General features: G+C 44.1%; 1 protein-coding gene across 1 annotated transcript in view; it reads right to left on the minus strand.

Annotated features, from left to right (window-relative positions):
* Positions 1-486: 486 nt before the first annotated feature.
* LOC123732816 (uncharacterized) overlaps positions 487-21,446 on the minus strand; it is a 50,603-nt gene continuing 29,643 nt past the window's right edge. The window contains exons 10-13 of the mRNA XM_045712112.1: positions 2,586-2,690; positions 2,126-2,332; positions 1,211-1,300; positions 487-830 (exon numbers count right to left, since the gene is read on the minus strand). Of these exons, the coding sequence (XP_045568068.1) occupies positions 744-830; positions 1,211-1,300; positions 2,126-2,332; positions 2,586-2,690 (489 nt within the window). The 3' untranslated portion in view covers positions 487-743. The remainder of the gene's footprint in view (positions 831-1,210; positions 1,301-2,125; positions 2,333-2,585; positions 2,691-21,446) is intronic.

The raw sequence follows: 21,446 nt of genomic DNA on the forward strand, positions 1-21,446 counted from the left end.
GATCACTACCATAACACAATCAGGGCACTGCTATAAGACTCAAAGTATTGGTGTGGGTAATGGGCAGCCCCGTGAGCTAAATGTGTCATTCCAACCCTGATCCCTGAGGTGTACTAGGAAAGGTGACGTCATAGGGTGTCCACCCTCAGAATTAATACAGTAGTTAGGATTAATAATATGTACCAATCAAATAATTAGGAATGTTAATTTACATCTCACTTGACAGTTACTCACCTCATATTCATAACTGTACTCTTCCCCATCGTATAATTCCTCCTCCTCCTCCTCCGTACTCATCTTTAGAGAGGAGAGAAAAAGCTGAGTCCCATATGTAAATGAAATCAAGAGGAGATATCTTTCATAAACATGTCTATCATAATCATGTCTTTGACGCAAAGCAGTAAAGAGAGAGTACAGGACATGACTTACAAGTCTTAAACATTAAGGACAATTCAAAAAAGCAAGTTAGGAGAAAAGAAATCATGCTTTTAGTCATTTTAAAATGTCTGTTATGATGATTTAATAGCTTTAATTGGTCAAGTTAGGCACAGCAAGTACAGTTTAATAAGCTTATTTTTAGTTTAGGTTTAGAATTCGATAAATGTTATGTTTGCTGAGAAAGAAATGGTAGTAATTATTTTCTCACTGTCATTTGATGTAGTTGAGGTTAAAACAGGTTAAGGGTGACATGCTTAGCAACAGACTGTAACAACGTAACTGTTAGACATGTTTAGTTTGGGCGTTTATATGGTTATTTTGACTACATCTTTAGTTTGGGCGTTTACCAGGCGTTCTCTTTGCCTCTTATGTCGTCCTTTCTGTCCCTTGCCCTGGTTCAGAATTTCACAGTTAAAAGTTGTAATGCTTTATAGGAAATACAGATCTAACATGTCGTAGTAGTTATGGTCAAAGATATTTATATCTGTGTCATGGGCTGATTAATGGGAGAGAAAATTATCGCAAATAAAATATGTAAATGTAAGAAAATGTTAAAGGGAAAGTTTACATATTTTCTTTTACAGTATCTATTTAGACCTATTTAAATATAACATTTGTTTGTATAGTCATGAATACAAATAGGTTGTGACTTCAACAACTTCAATTTAATTGCATCATTTATGTCAAAATTCAAATTACACACTTTTCTCAAATTTTGAAGGTTGTGTTTATCAGATGTATAAAAAACAGGATCTATTTGTAGTGACATCACCTTCCGTTCTCGACTCTTCTTTTTCTTCAAGGAGTCTTCCCCACTGAGGAGAACAGTTTCTACTATTGCCCCTGGTACCTCAGAGACCCTCTAACACACACACACACACACACACACACACACACACACACACACACACACACACACACAAAGAGAGAGAGATCTTGTACTATTCATAGTTCACTTTTAGTGTTTCTTGTGGTTTTCAGTAGAGACAGTGTTTGGTTGAGGGTTTTCAGTAGAGACAGTGTTTGGTTGAGGGTTTTCAGTAGAGACAGTGTTTGGTTGAGGGTTTTCAGTAGAGACAGTGTTTGTTGTGGTTTTCAGTAGAGACAGTGTTTGGTTGAGGGTTTTCAGTAGAGGCAGTGTTTGGTTGAGGGTTTTCAGTAGAGACAGTGTTTGGTTGAGGGTTTTCAGTAGAGACAGTGTTTGGTTGAGGGTTTTCAGTAGAGACAGTGTTTGGTTGAGGGTTTTCAGTAGAGACAGTGTTTGGTTGAGGGTTTTCAGTAGAGGCAGTGTTTGGTTGAGGGTTTTCGGTAGAGACAGTGTTTGGTTGAGGGTTTTCAGTAGAGACAGTGTTTGGTTGAGGGTTTTCGGTAGAGACAGTGTTTGGTTGAGGGTTTTCAGTAGAGACAGTGTTTGGTTGAGGGTTTTCAGTAGAGGCAGTGTTTGGTTGAGGGTTTTCAGTAGAGGCAGTGTTTGGTTGAGGGTTTTCGGTAGAGACAGTGTTTGGTTGAGGGTTTTCAGTAGAGACAGTGTTTGGTTGAGGGTTTTCAGTAGAGACAGTGTTTGGTTGAGGGTTTTCAGTAGAGACAGTGTTTGGTTGAGGGTTTTCAGTAGAGACAGTGTTTGGTTGAGGGTTTTCAGTAGAGACACTGTTTGGTTGTGGGGTTTGAGTAGAAGAGGTACCCTTACCTCTTCAGACGTAGTGTTGTTAAATGTTGAGTTTGATAAAGTCAACTTGGGCGAGGGAGCTTCACTGAACTCCTCGTCCACTGTCAGTGTCCCCTCTGTCCCCTTAGAGGTGCTCTCTATCCTCCCCACGTCTTGGACCCCTTTAAGACCATTAAGAGTGGTGAGGCTCCAGAATGTGGGGGCCTCCGCCGTTTCATCCAAAGCATCCTTCATGAGATAGAGAACTGGATGAATAACTACATACTGTAGTACAACAATGTATCTGTTCGGATACATAATTAGACTGGACTTTACAATATGGGTTGATTTCTGGGATACAGATAAAGACTAGTCCTGGACTAAAAACAATACTCAATTGAGAATCTCCATAGAACTAGCTTTTGTTGTGTTAGGGTTAGGCTTAATATGTGTGAGGGAAAGCATTCCTATGTCATGTAGCATGTTTGGAGTGGATACTTACAGAGTTAGGTTCTGGTAGCTGTCTGTCTAAGTCAGAGTCAACTGCCTCCTCTATGGTGTCCATCTCTGTCAGAGGCTCCTTGGAGATCTCATACTTTACAGTTCTCTGTTCAAAACACACACTCATGAGTCATACACTAACACACTCATGAGTCATACACTAACACACTCATGAGTCCAGCACTAACACACTCATGAGTCCAGCACTAACACACTCATGAGTCATACACTAACACACTCATGAGTCCAGCACTAACACACTCATGAGTCCAGCACCAACACACTCATGAGTCATACACTAACACACTCATGAGTCCAACACTAACACACTCATGAGTCATACACTAACACACTCATGAGTCCAGCACTAACACACTCATGAGTCCAGCACTAACACACTCATGAGTCCAACACTAACACACTCATGAGTCCAGCACTAACACACTCATGAGTCCAACACTAACACACTCATAGCACTACACACTCATGAGTCATACACTAACACACTCAAGAGTCCAACACTAACACACTCATGAGTCATACACTAACACACTCATGAGTCCAGCACTAACACACTCATGAGTCCAGCACTAACACACTCATGAGTCCAGCACTAACACACTCATGAGTCCAACACTAACACACTCATGAGTCCAGCACTAACACACTCATGAGTCCAGCACTAACACACTCATGAGTCCAGCACTAACACACTCATGAGTCCAACATTAACACACTCATGAGTCCAGCACTAACACACTCATGAGTCCAACACTAACACACTCATGAGTCCAGCACTAACACACTCATGAGTCGCAGTAACACACTCATGAGTCATACACTAACACACTCATGAGTCATACACTAACACACTCATGAGTCCAACACTAACACACTCATGAGTCCAACACTAACACACTCATGAGTCCAGCACTAACACACTCATAAGTCCAGCACTAACACACTCATGAGTCCAGCACTAACACACTCATGAGTCATACACTAACACACTCATGAGTCATACACTAACACACTCATGAGTCCAACACTAACACACTCATGAGTCATACACTAACACACTCATGAGTCATACACTAACACACTCATGAGTCCAGCACTAACACACTCATGAGTCATACACTAACACACTCATGAGTCCAGCACTAACACACTCATGAGTCATACACTAACACACTCATGAGTCCAACACTAACACACTCATGAGTCCAACACTAACACACTCATGAGTCCAGCACTAACACACTCAAAAGTTCAGCACTAACACACTCATGAGTCCAGCACTAACACACTCATGAGTCCAACACTAACACACTCATGAGTCCAGCACTAACACACTCATGAGTCCAACACTAACACACTCATAGCACTACACACTCATGAGTCCAGCACTAACAAACTCATGAGTCAAGCACTAACACACTCATGAGTCCAGCACTAACACACTCATGAGTCCAACACTAACACACTCATGAGTCCAGCACTAACACACTCATGAGTCCAGCACTAACACACTCATGAGTCCAGCACTAACACACTCATGAGTCCAACACTAACACACTCATAGTCCTACACTAACACACTCATGAGTCCAGCACTAACACACTCATGAGTCCAGCACTAACACACTCATGAGTCCAACACTAACACACTCATGAGTCCAACACTAACACACTCATGAGTCCAGCACTAACACACTCATGAGCACTACACACTCATGAGTCCAGCACTAACACACTCATGAGTCCAGCACTAACACACTCATGAGTCATACACTAACACACTCATGAGTCCAGCACTAACACACTCATGAGTCCAGCACTAACACACTCATGAGTCCAGCACTAACACACTCATGAGTCCAGCACTAACACACTCATGAGTCCAGCACTAACACACTCATGAGTCCAGCACTAACACACTCATGAGTCCAGCACTAACACACTCATGAGTCCAACACTAACACACTCATGAGTCCAGCACTAACACACTCATGAGTCCAACACTAACACACTCATGAGTCCAGCACTAACTAGGTCGACACCATCACAGAAACTCATGAGTCAACAGCACAACACTCATGAAGTTCGACTAACACGTATGAGCACTAATCAACACGAGTCAGTCTCATACTCTCCTAAGCTCCTGCAAACTCTCATGGCTCAGCATCAATCAGTGCTTCAGCAAACATACATGAGTCCAGCACTAACACACTCATGAGTCATACACTAACACACTCATGAGTCCAACACTAACACACTCATGAGTCCAGCACTAACACACTCATGAGTCATACACTAACACACTCATGAGTCCATACACTAACACACTCATGAGTCCAGCACTAACACACTCATGAGTCCAGCACTAACACACTCATGAGTCATACACTAACACACTCATGAGTCCAACACTAACACACTCATGAGTCCAGCACTAACACACTCATGAGTCCAGCACTAACACACTCATGAGTCCAGCACTAACACACTCATGAGTCAACACTAACACACTCATGAGTCCAGCACTAACACACTCATGAGTCCAGCACTAACACACTCATGAGTCCAGCACTAACACACTCATGAGTCATACACTAACACACTCATGAGTCATACACTAACACACTCATGAGTCCAGCACTAACACACTCATGAGTCATACACTAACACACTCATGAGTCATACACTAACACACTCATGAGTCCAGCACTAACACACTCATGAGTCCAGCACTAACACACTCATGAGTCATACACTAACACACTCATGAGTCCAACACTAACACACTCATGAGTCCAACACTAACACACTCATGAGTCCAGCACTAACACACTCATGAGTCCAGCACTAACACACTCATGAGTCCAACACTAACACACTCATGAGTCCAGCACTAACACACTCATGAGTCCAGCACTAACACACTCATGAGTCCAGCACTAACACACTCATGAGTCCAGCACTAACACACTCATGAGTCCTACACTAACACACTCATGAGTCCAGCACTAACACACTCATGAGTCCAGCACTAACACACTCATGAGTCCAGCACTAACACACTCATGAGTCCAGCACTAACACACTCATGAGTCCAGCACTAACACACTCATGAGTCATACACTAACACACTCATGAGTCCAACACTAACACACTCATGAGTCATACACTAACACACTCATGAGTCCAACACTAACACACTCATGAGTCCAGCACTAACACACTCATGAGTCCAGCACTAACACACTCATGAGTCCAGCACTCAACACACTCATGAGTCATACACTAACACACTCATGAGTCCAACACTAACACACTCATGAGTCCAGCACTAACACACTCATGAGTCCAGCAATAACACACTCATGAGTCCAGCACTAACACACTCATGAGTCCAGCACTAACACACTCATGAGTCCAACACTAACACACTCATGAGTCCAGCACTAACACACTCATAGCACTACACACTCATGAGTCCAGCAGTAACACACTCATGAGTCCAGCACTAACACACTCATGAGTCAAACACTAACACACTCATGGAGTCCAACACTAACACACTCATGAGTCCAGCACTAACACACTCATGAGTCATACACTAACACACTCATGAGTCCTACACTAACACACTCATGAGTCCAGCACTAACACACTCATGAGTCCAGCACTAACACACTCATGAGTCAAGCACTAACACACTCATGAGTCCAGCACTAACACACTCATGAGTCCAGCACTAACACACTCATGAGTCCAACACTAACACACTCATGAGTCCAGCACTAACACACTCATGAGTCCAACACTAACACACTCATGAGTCCAGCACTAACACACTCATGAGTCCAACACTAACACACTCATGAGTCCAGCACTAACACACTCATGAGTCCAGCACTAACACACTCATGAGTCCAACACTAACACACTCATGAGTCCAGCACTAACACACTCATGAGTCCAGCACTAACACACTCATGAGTCCAGCACTAACACACTCATGAGTCCAGCACTAACACACTCATGAGTCCAGCACTAACACACTCATGAGTCCAGCACTAACACACTCATGAGTCCAACACTAACACACTCATGAGTCCAGCACTAACACACTCATGAGTCCAGCACTAACACACTCATGAGTCCAGCACTAACACACTCATGAGTCCATACACTAACACACTCATGAGTCCAACACTAACACACTCATGAGTCCAGCACTAACACACTCATGAGTCCAGCACTAACACACTCATGAGTCCAGCACTAACACACTCATGAGTCCAGCACTAACACACTCATGAGTCCAGCACTAACACACTCATGAGTCATACACTAACACACTCATGAGTCCAGCACTAACACACTCATGAGTCCAGCACTAACACACTCATGAGTCCAGCACTAACACACTCATGAGTCCAGCACTAACACACTCATGAGTCCAGCACTAACACACTCATGAGTCCAGCACTAACACACTCATGAGTCCAACACTAACACACTCATGAGTCCAGCACTAACACACTCATGAGTCCAGCACTAACACACTCATGAGTCCAGCACTAACACACTCATGAGTCCAGCACTAACACACTCATGAGTCCAGCACTAACACACTCATGAGTCCAACACTAACACACTCATGAGTCCAGCACTAACACACTCATGAGTCCAACACTAACACACTCATGAGTCCAGCACTAACACACTCATGAGTCAACACTAACACACTCATGAGTCCAACACTAACACACTCATGAGTCCAGCACTAACACACTCATGAGTCCAACACTAACACACTCATGAGTCCAACACTAACACACTCATGAGTCCAACACTAACACACTCATGAGTCCAGCACTAACACACTCATGAGTCCAGCACTAACACACTCATGAGTCCAACACTAACACACTCATGAGTCCAACACTAACACACTCATGAGTCCAACACTAACACACTCATGAGTCAACACTAACACACTCATGAGTCTAGCACTAACACACTCATGAGTCCAGCACTAACACACTCATGAGTCCAACACTAACACACTCATGAGTCCAACACTAACACACTCATGAGTCCAGCACTAACACACTCATGAGTCCAGCACTAACACACTCATGAGTCCAGCACTAACACACTCATGAGTCCAACACTAACACACTCATGAGTCCAGCACTAACACACTCATGAGTCCAGCACTAACACACTCATGAGTCCAGCACTAACACACTCATGAGTCCAGCACTAACACACTCATGAGTCCAGCACTAACACACTCATGAGTCAAACACTAACACACTCATGAGTCCAACACTAACACACTCATGAGTCCAGCACTAACACACTCATGAGTCAAACACTAACACACTCATGAGTCCAGCACTAACACACTCATGAGTCCAGCACTAACACACTCATGAGTCCAGCACTAACACACTCATGAGTCCAGCACTAACACACTCATGAGTCTAGCACTAACACACTCATGAGTCCAGCACTAACACACTCATGAGTCCAACACTAACACACTCATGAGTCCAACACTAACACACTCATGAGTCCAGCACTAACACACTCATGAGTCCAGCACTAACACACTCATGAGTCAACACTAACACACTCATGAGTCCAACACTAACACACTCATGAGTCCAACACTAACACACTCATGAGTCCAACACTAACACACTCATGAGTCCAGCACTAACACACTCATGAGTCCATGCACTAACACACTCATGAGTCCATACACTAACACACTCATGAGTCCAGCACTAACACACTCATGAGTCCAGCACTAACACACTCATGAGTCCAACACTAACACACTCATGAGTCCAGCACTAACACACTCATGAGTCCAGCACTAACACACTCATGAGTCCAGCACTAACACACTCATGAGTCCAGCACTAACACACTCATGAGTCCAACACTAACACACTCATGAGTCCAGCACTAACACACTCATGAGTCCAACACTAACACACTCATGAGTCCAGCACTAACACACTCATGAGTCCAGCACTAACACACTCATGAGTCCAACACTAACACACTCATGAGTCCAGCACTAACACACTCATGAGTTCAGACACTAACACACTCATGAGTCCAGCACTAACACACTCATGAGTCCAGCACTAACACACTCATGAGTCCAGCACTAACACACTCATGAGTCCAGCACTAACACACTCATGAGTCCAGCACTAACACACTCATGAGTCCAACACTAACACACTCATGAGTCCAGCACTAACACACTCATGAGTCCAGCACTAACACACTCATGAGTCCAGCACTAACACACTCATGAGTCCAGCACTAACACACTCATGAGTCCAGCACTAACACACTCATGAGTCCAACACTAACACACTCATGAGTCCAGCACTAACACACTCATGAGTCCAACACTAACACACTCATGAGTCCAGCACTAACACACTCATGAGTCCAGCACTAACACACTCATGAGTCCAACACTAACACACTCATGAGTCCAGCACTAACACACTCATGAGTCCAACACTAACACACTCATGAGTCCAACACTAACACACTCATGAGTCCAGCACTAACACACTCATGAGTCCAACACTAACACACTCATGAGTCACAGCACTAACACACTCATGAGTCCAACACTAACACACTCATGAGTCCAGCACTAACACACTCATGAGTCCAACACTAACACACTCATGAGTCACAGCACTAACACACTCATGAGTCCAGCACTAACACACTCATGAGTCCAGCACTAACACACTCATGAGTCCAGCACTAACACACTCATGAGTCCAGCACTAACACACTCATGAGTCCAGCACTAACACACTCATGAGTCCAGCACTAACACACTCATGAGTCCAACACTAACACACTCATGAGTCCAACACTAACACACTCATGAGTCCAACACTAACACACTACAGCACTAACACACTCATGAGTCCAGCACTAACACACTCATGAGTCCAGCACTAACACACTCATGAGTCCAGACACTAACACACTCATGAGTCCAGCACTAACACACTCATGAGTCCAGCACTAACACACTCATGAGTCCAGCACTAACACACTCATGAGTCCAGCACTAACACACTCATGAGTCCAGCACTAACACACTCATGAGTCCAACACTAACACACTCATGAGTCCAGCACTAACACACTCATGAGTCCAGCACTAACACACTCATGAGTCCAGCACTAACACACTCATGAGTCCAGCACACTAACACACTCATGAGTCATACACTAACACACTCATGAGTCCAACACTAACACACTCATGAGTCCAACACTAACACACTCATGAGTCCAGCACTAACACACTCATGAGTCCAGCACTAACACACTCATGAGTCCAGCACTAACACACTCATGAGTTCCTACACTAACACACTCATGAGTCATACACTAACACACTCATGAGTCCAACACTAACACACTCATGAGTCATACACTAACACACTCATGAGTCATACACTAACACACTCATGAGTCCAACACTAACACACTCATGAGTCCAACACTAACACACTCATGAGTCCAACACTAACACACTCATGAGTCCAGCACTAACACACTCAAAAGTTCAGCACTAACACACTGGCATGAGTCCAGGACTAACACACTCATGAGTCCAACACTAACACACTCATGAGTCCAGCACTAACACACTCATGAGTCCAACACTAACACACTCATGAGCACTACACACTCAGATTCCAGCACTAACACACTCATGAGTCCAGCACTAACACACTCATGAGTCCAGCACTAACACACTCATGAGTCCAACACTAACACACTCATAGCACTACACACTCATGAGTCATACACTAACACACTCAAGAGTCCAACACTAACACACTCATGAGTCCAACACTAACACACTCATGAGTCCAGCACTAACACACTCATGAGTCCAGCACTAACACACTCATGAGTCCAGCACTAACACACTCATGAGTCCAACACTAACACACTCATGAGTCCAGCACTAACACACTCATGAGTCCAGCACTAACACACTCATGAGTCCAGCACTAACACACTCATGAGTCCAACACTAACACACTCATGAGTCCAGCACTAACACACTCATGAGTCCAACACTAACACACTCATGAGTCCAGCACTAACACACTCATGAGTCCAGCATAACACACTCATGAGTCATACACTAACACACTCATGAGTCATACACTAACACACTCATGAGTCCAACACTAACACACTCATGAGTCCAACACTAACACACTCATGAGTCCAGCACTAACACACTCATAAGTCCAGCACTAACACACTCATGAGTCCAGCACTAACACACTCATGAGTCATACACTAACACACTCATGAGTCATACACTAACACACTCATGAGTCCAACACTAACACACTCATGAGTCATACACTAACACACTCATGAGTCATACACTAACACACTCATGAGTCCAACACTAACACACCCATGAGTCCAACACTAACACACTCATGAGTCCAACACTAACACACTCATGAGTCCAGCACTAACACACTCAAAAGTTCAGCACTAACACACTCATGAGTCCAGGACTAACACACTCATGAGTCCAACACTAACACACTCATGAGTCCAGCACTAACACACTCATGAGTCCAACACTAACACACTCATAGCACTACACACTCATGATTCCAGCACTAACACACTCATGAGTCCAGCACTAACACACTCATGAGTCAAACACTAACACACTCATGAGTCCAACACTAACACACTCATGAGCCAGCACTAACACACTCATAGCACTAACACACTCATGAGTCCAGCACTAACACACTCATGAGTCATACACTAACACACTCATGAGTCATACATTAACACACTCATGAGTCCAACACTAACACACTCATGAGTCATACACTAACACACTCATGAGTCATACACTAACACACTCATGAGTCCAGCACTAACACACTCATGAGTCCAGCACTAACACACTCATGAGTCATACACTAACACACTCATGAGTCCAACACTAACACACTCATGAGTCCAACACTAACACACTCATGAGTCCAACACTAACACACTCATGAGTCCAACACTAACACACTCATGAGTCCAGCACTAACACACTCATAGCACTACACACTCATGAGTCCAGCAGTAACACACTCATGAGTCCAGCACTAACACACTCATGAGTCATACACTAACACACTCTGAGTCATACACTAACACACTCATGAGTCCAGCACTAACACACTCATGAGTCCCAGCACTAACACACTCATGAGTCATACACTAACACACTCATGAGTCAAACACTAACACACTCATGAGTCCAACACTAACACACTCATGAGTCCAGCACTAACACACTCATGAGTCCAGCACTAACACACTCATGAGTCCAGCACTAACACACTCATGAGTCCAGCACTAACACACTCATGAGTCCAGCACTAACACACTCATAAGTCCAGCACTAACACACTCATGAGTCAAACACTAACACACTCATGAGTCCAACACTAACACACTCATGAGCCAGCACTAACACATTCATAGCACTAACACACTCATGAGTCCAGCACTAACACACTCATGAGTCATACACTAACACACTCATGAGTCATACATTAACACACTCATGAGTCCAACACTAACACACTCATGAGTCATACACTAACACACTCATGAGTCATACACTAACACACTCATGAGTCCAGCACTAACACACTCATGAGTCCAGCACTAACACACTCATGAGTCCAGCACTAACACACTCATGAGTCCAACACTAACACACTCATGAGTCCAGCACTAACACACTCATGAGTTCAACACTAACACACTCATGAGTCCAGCACTAACACACTCATAGCACACACACTCATGAGTCCAGCAGTAACACACTCATGAGTCCAGCACTAACACACTCATGAGTCATACACTAACACACTCATGAGTCATACACTAACACACTCATGAGTCCAGCACTAACACACTCATGAGTCCAGCACTAACACACTCATGAGTCCAGCACTAACACACTCATGAGTCATACACTAACACACTCATGAGTCCAACACTAACACACTCATGAGTCCAACACTAACACACTCATGAGTCCAGCACTAACACACTCATAAGTCCAGCACTAACACACTCATGAGTCCAGCACTAACACACTCATGAGTCCAGCACTAACACACTCATGAGTCAAGCACTAACACACTCATAAGTCCAGCACTAACACACTCATGAGTCAAACACTAACACACTCATGAGTCCAACACTAACACACTCATGAGCCAGCACTAACACACTCATAGCACTAACACACTCATAAGTCCAGCACTAACACACTCATGAGTCAAACACTAACACACTCATGAGTCCAACACTAACACACTCATGAGCCAGCACTAACACATTCATAGCACTAACACACTCATGAGTCCAGCACTAACACACTCATGAGTCATACACTAACACACTCATGAGTCATACACTAACACACTCATGAGTCCAACACTAACACACTCATGAGTCATACACTAACACACTCATGAGTCCTACACTAACACACTGCATGAGTCCAGCACTAACACACTCATGAGTCCAGCACTAACACACACTCATGAGTCCAACACTAACACACTCATGAGTCCAACACTAACACACTCATGAGTCCAGCACTAACACACTCATGAGTTCAACACTAACACACTCATGAGTCCAGCACTAACACACTCATAGCACTACACACTCATGAGTCCAGCAGTAACACACTCATGAGTCCAGCACTAACACACTCATGAGTCATACACTAACACACTCATGAGTCCAACACTAACACACTCATGAGTCATACACTAACACACTCATGAGTCATACACTAACACACTCATGAGTCCAGCACTAACACACTCATGAGTCCAGCACTAACACACTCATGAGTCATACACTAACACACTCATGAGTCCAACACTAACACACTCATGAGTCCAACACTAACACACTCATGAGTCCAACACTACCACACTCATGAGTCCAGCACTAACACACTCATGAGTCCAGCACTAACACACTCATGAGTCCAACACTAACACACTCATGAGTCCAGCACTAACACACTCATGAGTTCAACACTAACACACTCATGAGTCCAGCACTAACACACTCATAGCACTACACACTCATGAGTCCAGCAGTAACACACTCATGAGTCCAGCACTAACACACTCATGAGTCATACACTAACACACTCATGAGTCATACACTAACACACTCATGAGTCCAGCACTAACACACTCATGAGTCCAGCACTAACACACTCATGAGTCCAGCACTAACACACTCATGAGTCATACACTAACACACTCATGAGTCCAACACTAACACACTCATGAGTCCAACACTAACACACTCATGAGTCCAGCACTAACACACTCATAAGTCCAGCACTAACACACTCATGAGTCCAGCACTAACACACTCATGAGTCCAGCACTAACACACTCATGAGTCCAGCACTAACACACTCATAAGTCCAGCACTAACACATTCATGAGTCCAGCACTAACACACTCATGAGTCCAGCACTAACACACTCATGAGTCCAACACTAACACACTCATGAGTCATACACTAACACACTCATGAGTCCAACACTAACACACTCATGAGTCATACACTAACACACTCATGAGTCATACACTAACACACTCATGAGTCCAACACTAACACACTCATGAGTCCAACACTAACACACTCATGAGTCCAACACTAACACACTCATGAGTCCAGCACTAACACACTCAAAAGTTCAGCACTAACACACTCATGAGTCCAGGACTAACACACTCATGAGTCCAACACTAACACACTCATGAGTCCAGCACTAACACACTCATGAGTCCAACACTAACACACTCATAGCACTACACACTCATGATTCCAGCACTAACACACTCATGAGTCCAGCACTAACACACTCATGAGTCCAGCACTAACACACTCATGAGTCCAACACTAACACACTCATAGCACTACACACTCATGAGTCATACACTAACACACTCAAGAGTCCAACACTAACACACTCATGAGTCCAACACTAACACACTCATGAGTCCAGCACTAACACACTCATGAGTCCAGCACTAACACACTCATGAGTCCAGCACTAACACACTCATGAGTCCAACACTAACACACTCATGAGTCCAGCACTAACACACTCATGAGTCCAGCACTAACACACTCATGAGTCCAGCACTAACACACTCATGAGTCCAACACTAACACACTCATGAGTCCAGCACTAACACACTCATGAGTCCAGCACTAACACACTCATGAGTCCAGCATAACACACTCATGAGTCAGCACTAACACTCATGAGTCATACACTAACACACTCATGAGTCATACACTAACACACTCATGAGTCCAACACTAACACACTCATGAGTCCAGCACTAACACACTCATGAGTCCAGCACTAACACATCATGAGTCATACACTAACACACTCATGAGTCCAACACTAACACACTCATGAGTCCAACACTAACACACTCATGAGTCCAGCACTACACACCATGAGTCACACCTCATGAGTCCAGCACTAACACACTCATGAGTTCAGCACTAACACACTCATGAGTCCAGCACTAACACACTCATGAGTCCAACACTAACACACTCATGAGTCCAGCACTAACACACTCATGAGTCCAACACTAACACACTCATGAGTCCAGCACTAACACACTCATGAGTCCAGCACTAACACACTCATGAGTCCAGCACTAACACACTCATGAGTCCAACACTAACACACTCATGAGTCCAGCACTAACACACTCATGAGTCCAGCACTAACACACTCATGAGTCCAGCACTAACACACTCATGAGTCCAGCACTAACACACTCATGAGTCATACACTAACACACTCATGAGTCCAACACTAACACACTCATGAGTCCAACACTAACACACTCATGAGTCCAGCACTAACACACTCATGAGTCCAGCACTAACACACTCATGAGTCATACACTAACACACTCATGAGTCATACACTAACACACTCATGAGTCCAACACTAACACACTCATGAGTCATACACTAACACACTCATGAGTCATACACTAACACACTCATGAGTCCAACACTAACACACCCATGAGTCCAACACTAACACACTCATGAGTCCAACACTAACACACTCATGAGTCCAGCACTAACACACTCAAAAGTTCAGCACTAACACACTCATGAGTCCAGGACTAACACACTCATGAGTCCAACACTAACACACTCATGAGTCCAGCACTAACACACTCATGAGTCCAACACTAACACACTCATAGCACTACACACTCATGATTCCAGCACTAACACACTCATGAGTCCAGCACTAACACACTCATGAGTCAAACACTAACACACTCATGAGTCCAACACTAACACACTCATGAGCCAGCACTAACACACTCATAGCACTAACACACTCATGAGTCCAGCACTAACACACTCATGAGTCATACACTAACACACTCATGGAGTCATACATTAACACACTCATGAGTCCAACACTAACACACTCATGAGTCATACACTAACACACTCATGAGTCATACACTAACACACTCATGAGTCCAGCACTAACACACTCATGAGTCCAGCACTAACACACTCATGAGTCATACACTAACACACTCATGAGTCCAACACTAACACACTCATGAGTCCAACACTAACACACTCATGAGTCCAACACTAACACACTCATGAGTCCAACACTAACACACTCATGAGTCCAGCACTAACACACTCATAGCACTACACACTCATGAGTCCAGCAGTAACACACTCATGAGTCCAGCACTAACACACTCATGAGTCATACCACTAACACACTCATGAGTCATACACTAACACACTCATGAGTCCAGCACTAACACACTCATGAGTCCAGCACTAACACACTCATGAGTCCAGCACTAACACACTCATGAGTCATACACTAACACACTCATGAGTCCAACACTAACACACTCATGAGTCCAACACTAACACACTCATGAGTCGAGCACTAACACACTCATAAGTCCAGCACTAACACACTCATGAGTCCAGCACTAACACACTCATGAGTCCAGCACTAACACACTCATGAGTCCAGCACTAACACACTCATAAGTCCAGCACTAACACACTCATGAGTCAAACACTAACACACTCATGAGTCCAACACTAACACACTCATGAGCCAGCAATCTCATAGCACTAACACACTCATGAGTCCAGCACTAACACACTTCATGAGTCATACACTAACACACTCATGAGTCATACATTAACACACTCATGAGTCCAACACTAACACACTCATGAGTCATACACTAACACACTCATGAGTCATACACTAACACACTCATGAGTCCAGCACTAACACACTCATGAGTCCAGCACTAACACACTCATGAGTCCAGCACTAACACACTCATGAGTCCAACACTAACACACTCATGAGTCCAGCACTAACACACTCATGAGTTCAACACTAACACACTCATGAGTCCAGCACTAACACACTCATAGCACTACACACTCATGAGTCCAGCAGTAACACACTCATGAGTCCAGCACTAACACACTCATGAGTCATACACTAACACACTCATGAGTCATACACTAACACACTCATGAGTCCAGCACTAACACACTCATGAGTCCAGCACTAACACACTCATGAGTCCAGCACTAACACACTCATGAGTCATACACTAACACACTCATGAGTCCAACACTAACACACTCATGAGTCCAACACTAACACACTCATGAGTCCAGCACTAACACACTCATAAGTCCAGCACTAACACACTCATGAGTCCAGCACTAACACACTCATGAGTCCAGCACTAACACACTCATGAGTCAAGCACTAACACACTCATAAGTCCAGCACTAACACACTCATGAGTCAAACACTAACACACTCATGAGTCCAACACTAACACACTCATGAGCCAGCACTAACACACTCATAGCACTAACACACTCATAAGTCCAGCACTAACACACTCATGAGTCAAACACTAACACACTCATGAGTCCAACACTAACACACTCATGAGCCAGCACTAACACATTCATAGCACTAACACACTCATGAGTCCAGCACTAACACACTCATGAGTCATACACTAACACACTCATGAGTCATACATTAACACACTCATGAGTCCAACACTAACACACTCATGAGTCATACACTAACACACTCATGAGTCATACACTAACACACTCATGAGTCCAGCACTAACACACTCATGAGTCCAGCACTAACACACTCATGAGTCCAGCACTAACACACTCATGAGTCCAACACTAACACACTCATGAGTCCAACACTAACACACTCATGAGTCCAGCACTAACACACTCATGAGTTCAACACTAACACACTCATGAGTCCAGCACTAACACACTCATAGCACTACACACTCATGAGTCCAGCAGTAACACACTCATGAGTCCAGCACTAACACACTCATGAGTCATACATTAACACACTCATGAGTCCAACACTAACACACTCATGAGTCATACACTAACACACTCATGAGTCATACACTAACACACTCATGAGTCCAGCACTAACACACTCATGGAGTCCAGCACTAACACACTCATGAGTCATACACTAACACACTCATGAGTCCAACACTAACACACTCATGAGTCCAACACTAACACACTCATGAGTCCAACACTACCACACTCATGAGTCCAGCACTAACACACTCATGAGTCCAGCACTAACACACTCATGAGTCCAACACTAACACACTCATGAGTCCAGCACTAACACACTCATGAGTTCAACACTAACACACTCATGAGTCCAGCACTAACACACTCATAGCACTACACACTCATGAGTCCAGCAGTAACACACTCATGAGTCCAGCACTAACACACTCATGAGTCATACACTAACACACTCATGAGTCATGCACTAACACACTCATGAGTCCAGCACTAACACACTCATGAGTCCAGCACTAACACACTCATGAGTCCAGCACTAACACACTCATGAGTCATACACTAACACACTCATGAGTCCAACACTAACACACTCATGAGTCCAACACTAACACACTCATGAGTCCAGCACTAACACACTCATGAGTCCAGCACTAACACACTCATACGTCCAGCACTAACACACTCATGAGTCCAGCACTAACACACTCATGAGTCCAGCACTAACACACTCATGAGTCCAACACTAACACACTCATAGCACTACACACTCATGAGTCATACACTAACACACTCATGAGTCCAACACTAACACACTCATGAGTCATACACTAACACACTCATGAGTCATACACTAACACACTCATGAGTCCAACACTAACACACTCATGAGTCCAACACTAACACACTCATGAGTCCAACACTAACACACTCATGAGTCCAGCACTAACACACTCAAAAGTTCAGCACTAACACACTCATGAGTCCAGGACTAACACACTCATGAGTCCAACACTAACACACTCATGAGTCCAGCACTAACACACTCATGAGTCCAACACTAACACACTCATAGCACTACACACTCATGATTCCAGCACTAACACACTCATGAGTCCAGCACTAACACACTCATGAGTCCAGCACTAACACACTCATGAGTCCAACACTAACACACTCATAGCACTACACACTCATGAGTCATACACTAACACACTCAAGAGTCCAACACTAACACACTCATGAGTCCAACACTAACACACTCATGAGTCCAGCACTAACACACTCATGAGTCCAGCACTAACACACTCATGAGTCCAGCACTAACACACTCATGAGTCCAACACTAACACACTCATGAGTCCAGCACTAACACACTCATGAGTCCAGCACTAACACACTCATGAGTCCAGCACTAACACACTCATGAGTCCAACACTAACACACTCATGAGTCCAGCACTAACACACTCATGAGTCCAACACTAACACACTCATGAGTCCAGCACTAACACACTCATGAGTCCAGCATAACACACTCATGAGTCATACACTAACACACTCATGAGTCATACACTAACACACTCATGAGTCCAACACTAACACACTCATGAGTCCAACACTAACACACTCATGAGTCCAGCACTAACACACTCATAAGTCCAGCACTAACACACTCATGAGTCCAGCACTAACACACTCATGGAGTCATACACTAACACACTCATGAGTCATACACTAACACACTCATGAGTCCAACACTAACACACTCATGAGTCATACACTAACACACTCATGAGTCATACACTAACACACTCATGAGTCCAACACTAACACACCCATGAGTCCAACACTAACACACTCATGAGTCCAACACTAACACACTCATGAGTCCAGCACTAACACACTCAAAAGTTCAGCACTAACACACTCATGAGTCCAGGACTAACACACTCATGAGTCCAACACTAACACACTCATGAGTCCAGCACTAACACACTCATGAGTCCAACACTAACACACTCATCAGCACTACACACTCATGATTCCAGCACTAACACACTCATGAGTCCAGCACTAACACACTCATGAGTCAAACACTAACACACTCATGAGTCCAACACTAACACACTCATGAGCCAGCACTAACACACTCATAGCACTAACACACTCATGAGTCCAGCACTAACACACTCATGAGTCATACACTAACACACTCATGAGTCATACACTAACACACTCATGAGTCCAACACTAACACACTCATGAGTCATACACTAACACACTCATGAGTCATAGCACTAACACACTCATGAGTCCAGCACTAACACACTCATGAGTCCAGCACTAACACACTCATGAGTCAAACACTAACACACTCATGAGTCCAACACTAACACACTCATGAGTCCAACACTAACACACTCATGAGTCCAACACTAACACACTCATGAGTCCAGCACTAACACACTCATGAGTCCAGCAGTAACACACTCATGAGTCCAGCACTAACACACTCATGAGTCATACACTAACACACTCAGAGTCAACACTAACACACTCATGAGTCCAGCACTAACACACTCATGAGTCCAGCACTAACACACTCATGAGTCCAGCACTAACACACTCATGAGTCCAACACTAACACACTCATGAGTCCAACACTAACACACTCATGAGTCCAGGCACTAACACACTCATAAGTCCAGCACTAACACACTCATGAGTCCAGCACTAACACACTCATGAGTCCAGCACTAACACACTCATGAGTCAGCACTAACACACTCATAAGTCCAGCACTAACACACTCATGAGTCAAACACTAACACACTCATGAGTCCAACACTAACACACTCATGAGCCAGCACTAACACATTCATAGCACTAACACACTCATGAGTCCAGCACTAACACACTCATGAGTCATACACTAACACACTCATGAGTCATACACTAACACACTCATGAGTCCAACACTAACACACTCATGAGTCATACACTAACACACTCATGAGTCATACACTAACACACTCATGAGTCCAGCACTAACACACTCATGAGTCCAGCACTAACACACTCATGAGTCCAGCACTAACACACTCATGAGTCCAACACTAACACACTCATGAGTCCAGCACTAACACACTCATGAGTTCAACACTAACACACTCATGAGTCCAGCACTAACACACTCATAGCACTACACACTCATGAGTCCAGCAGTAACACACTCATGAGTCCAGCACTA

Source organism: Salmo salar, unplaced genomic scaffold (assembly GCF_905237065.1).
Source record: "Salmo salar unplaced genomic scaffold, Ssal_v3.1, whole genome shotgun sequence".
NCBI classification, from domain to species: domain Eukaryota; kingdom Metazoa; phylum Chordata; class Actinopteri; order Salmoniformes; family Salmonidae; genus Salmo; species Salmo salar.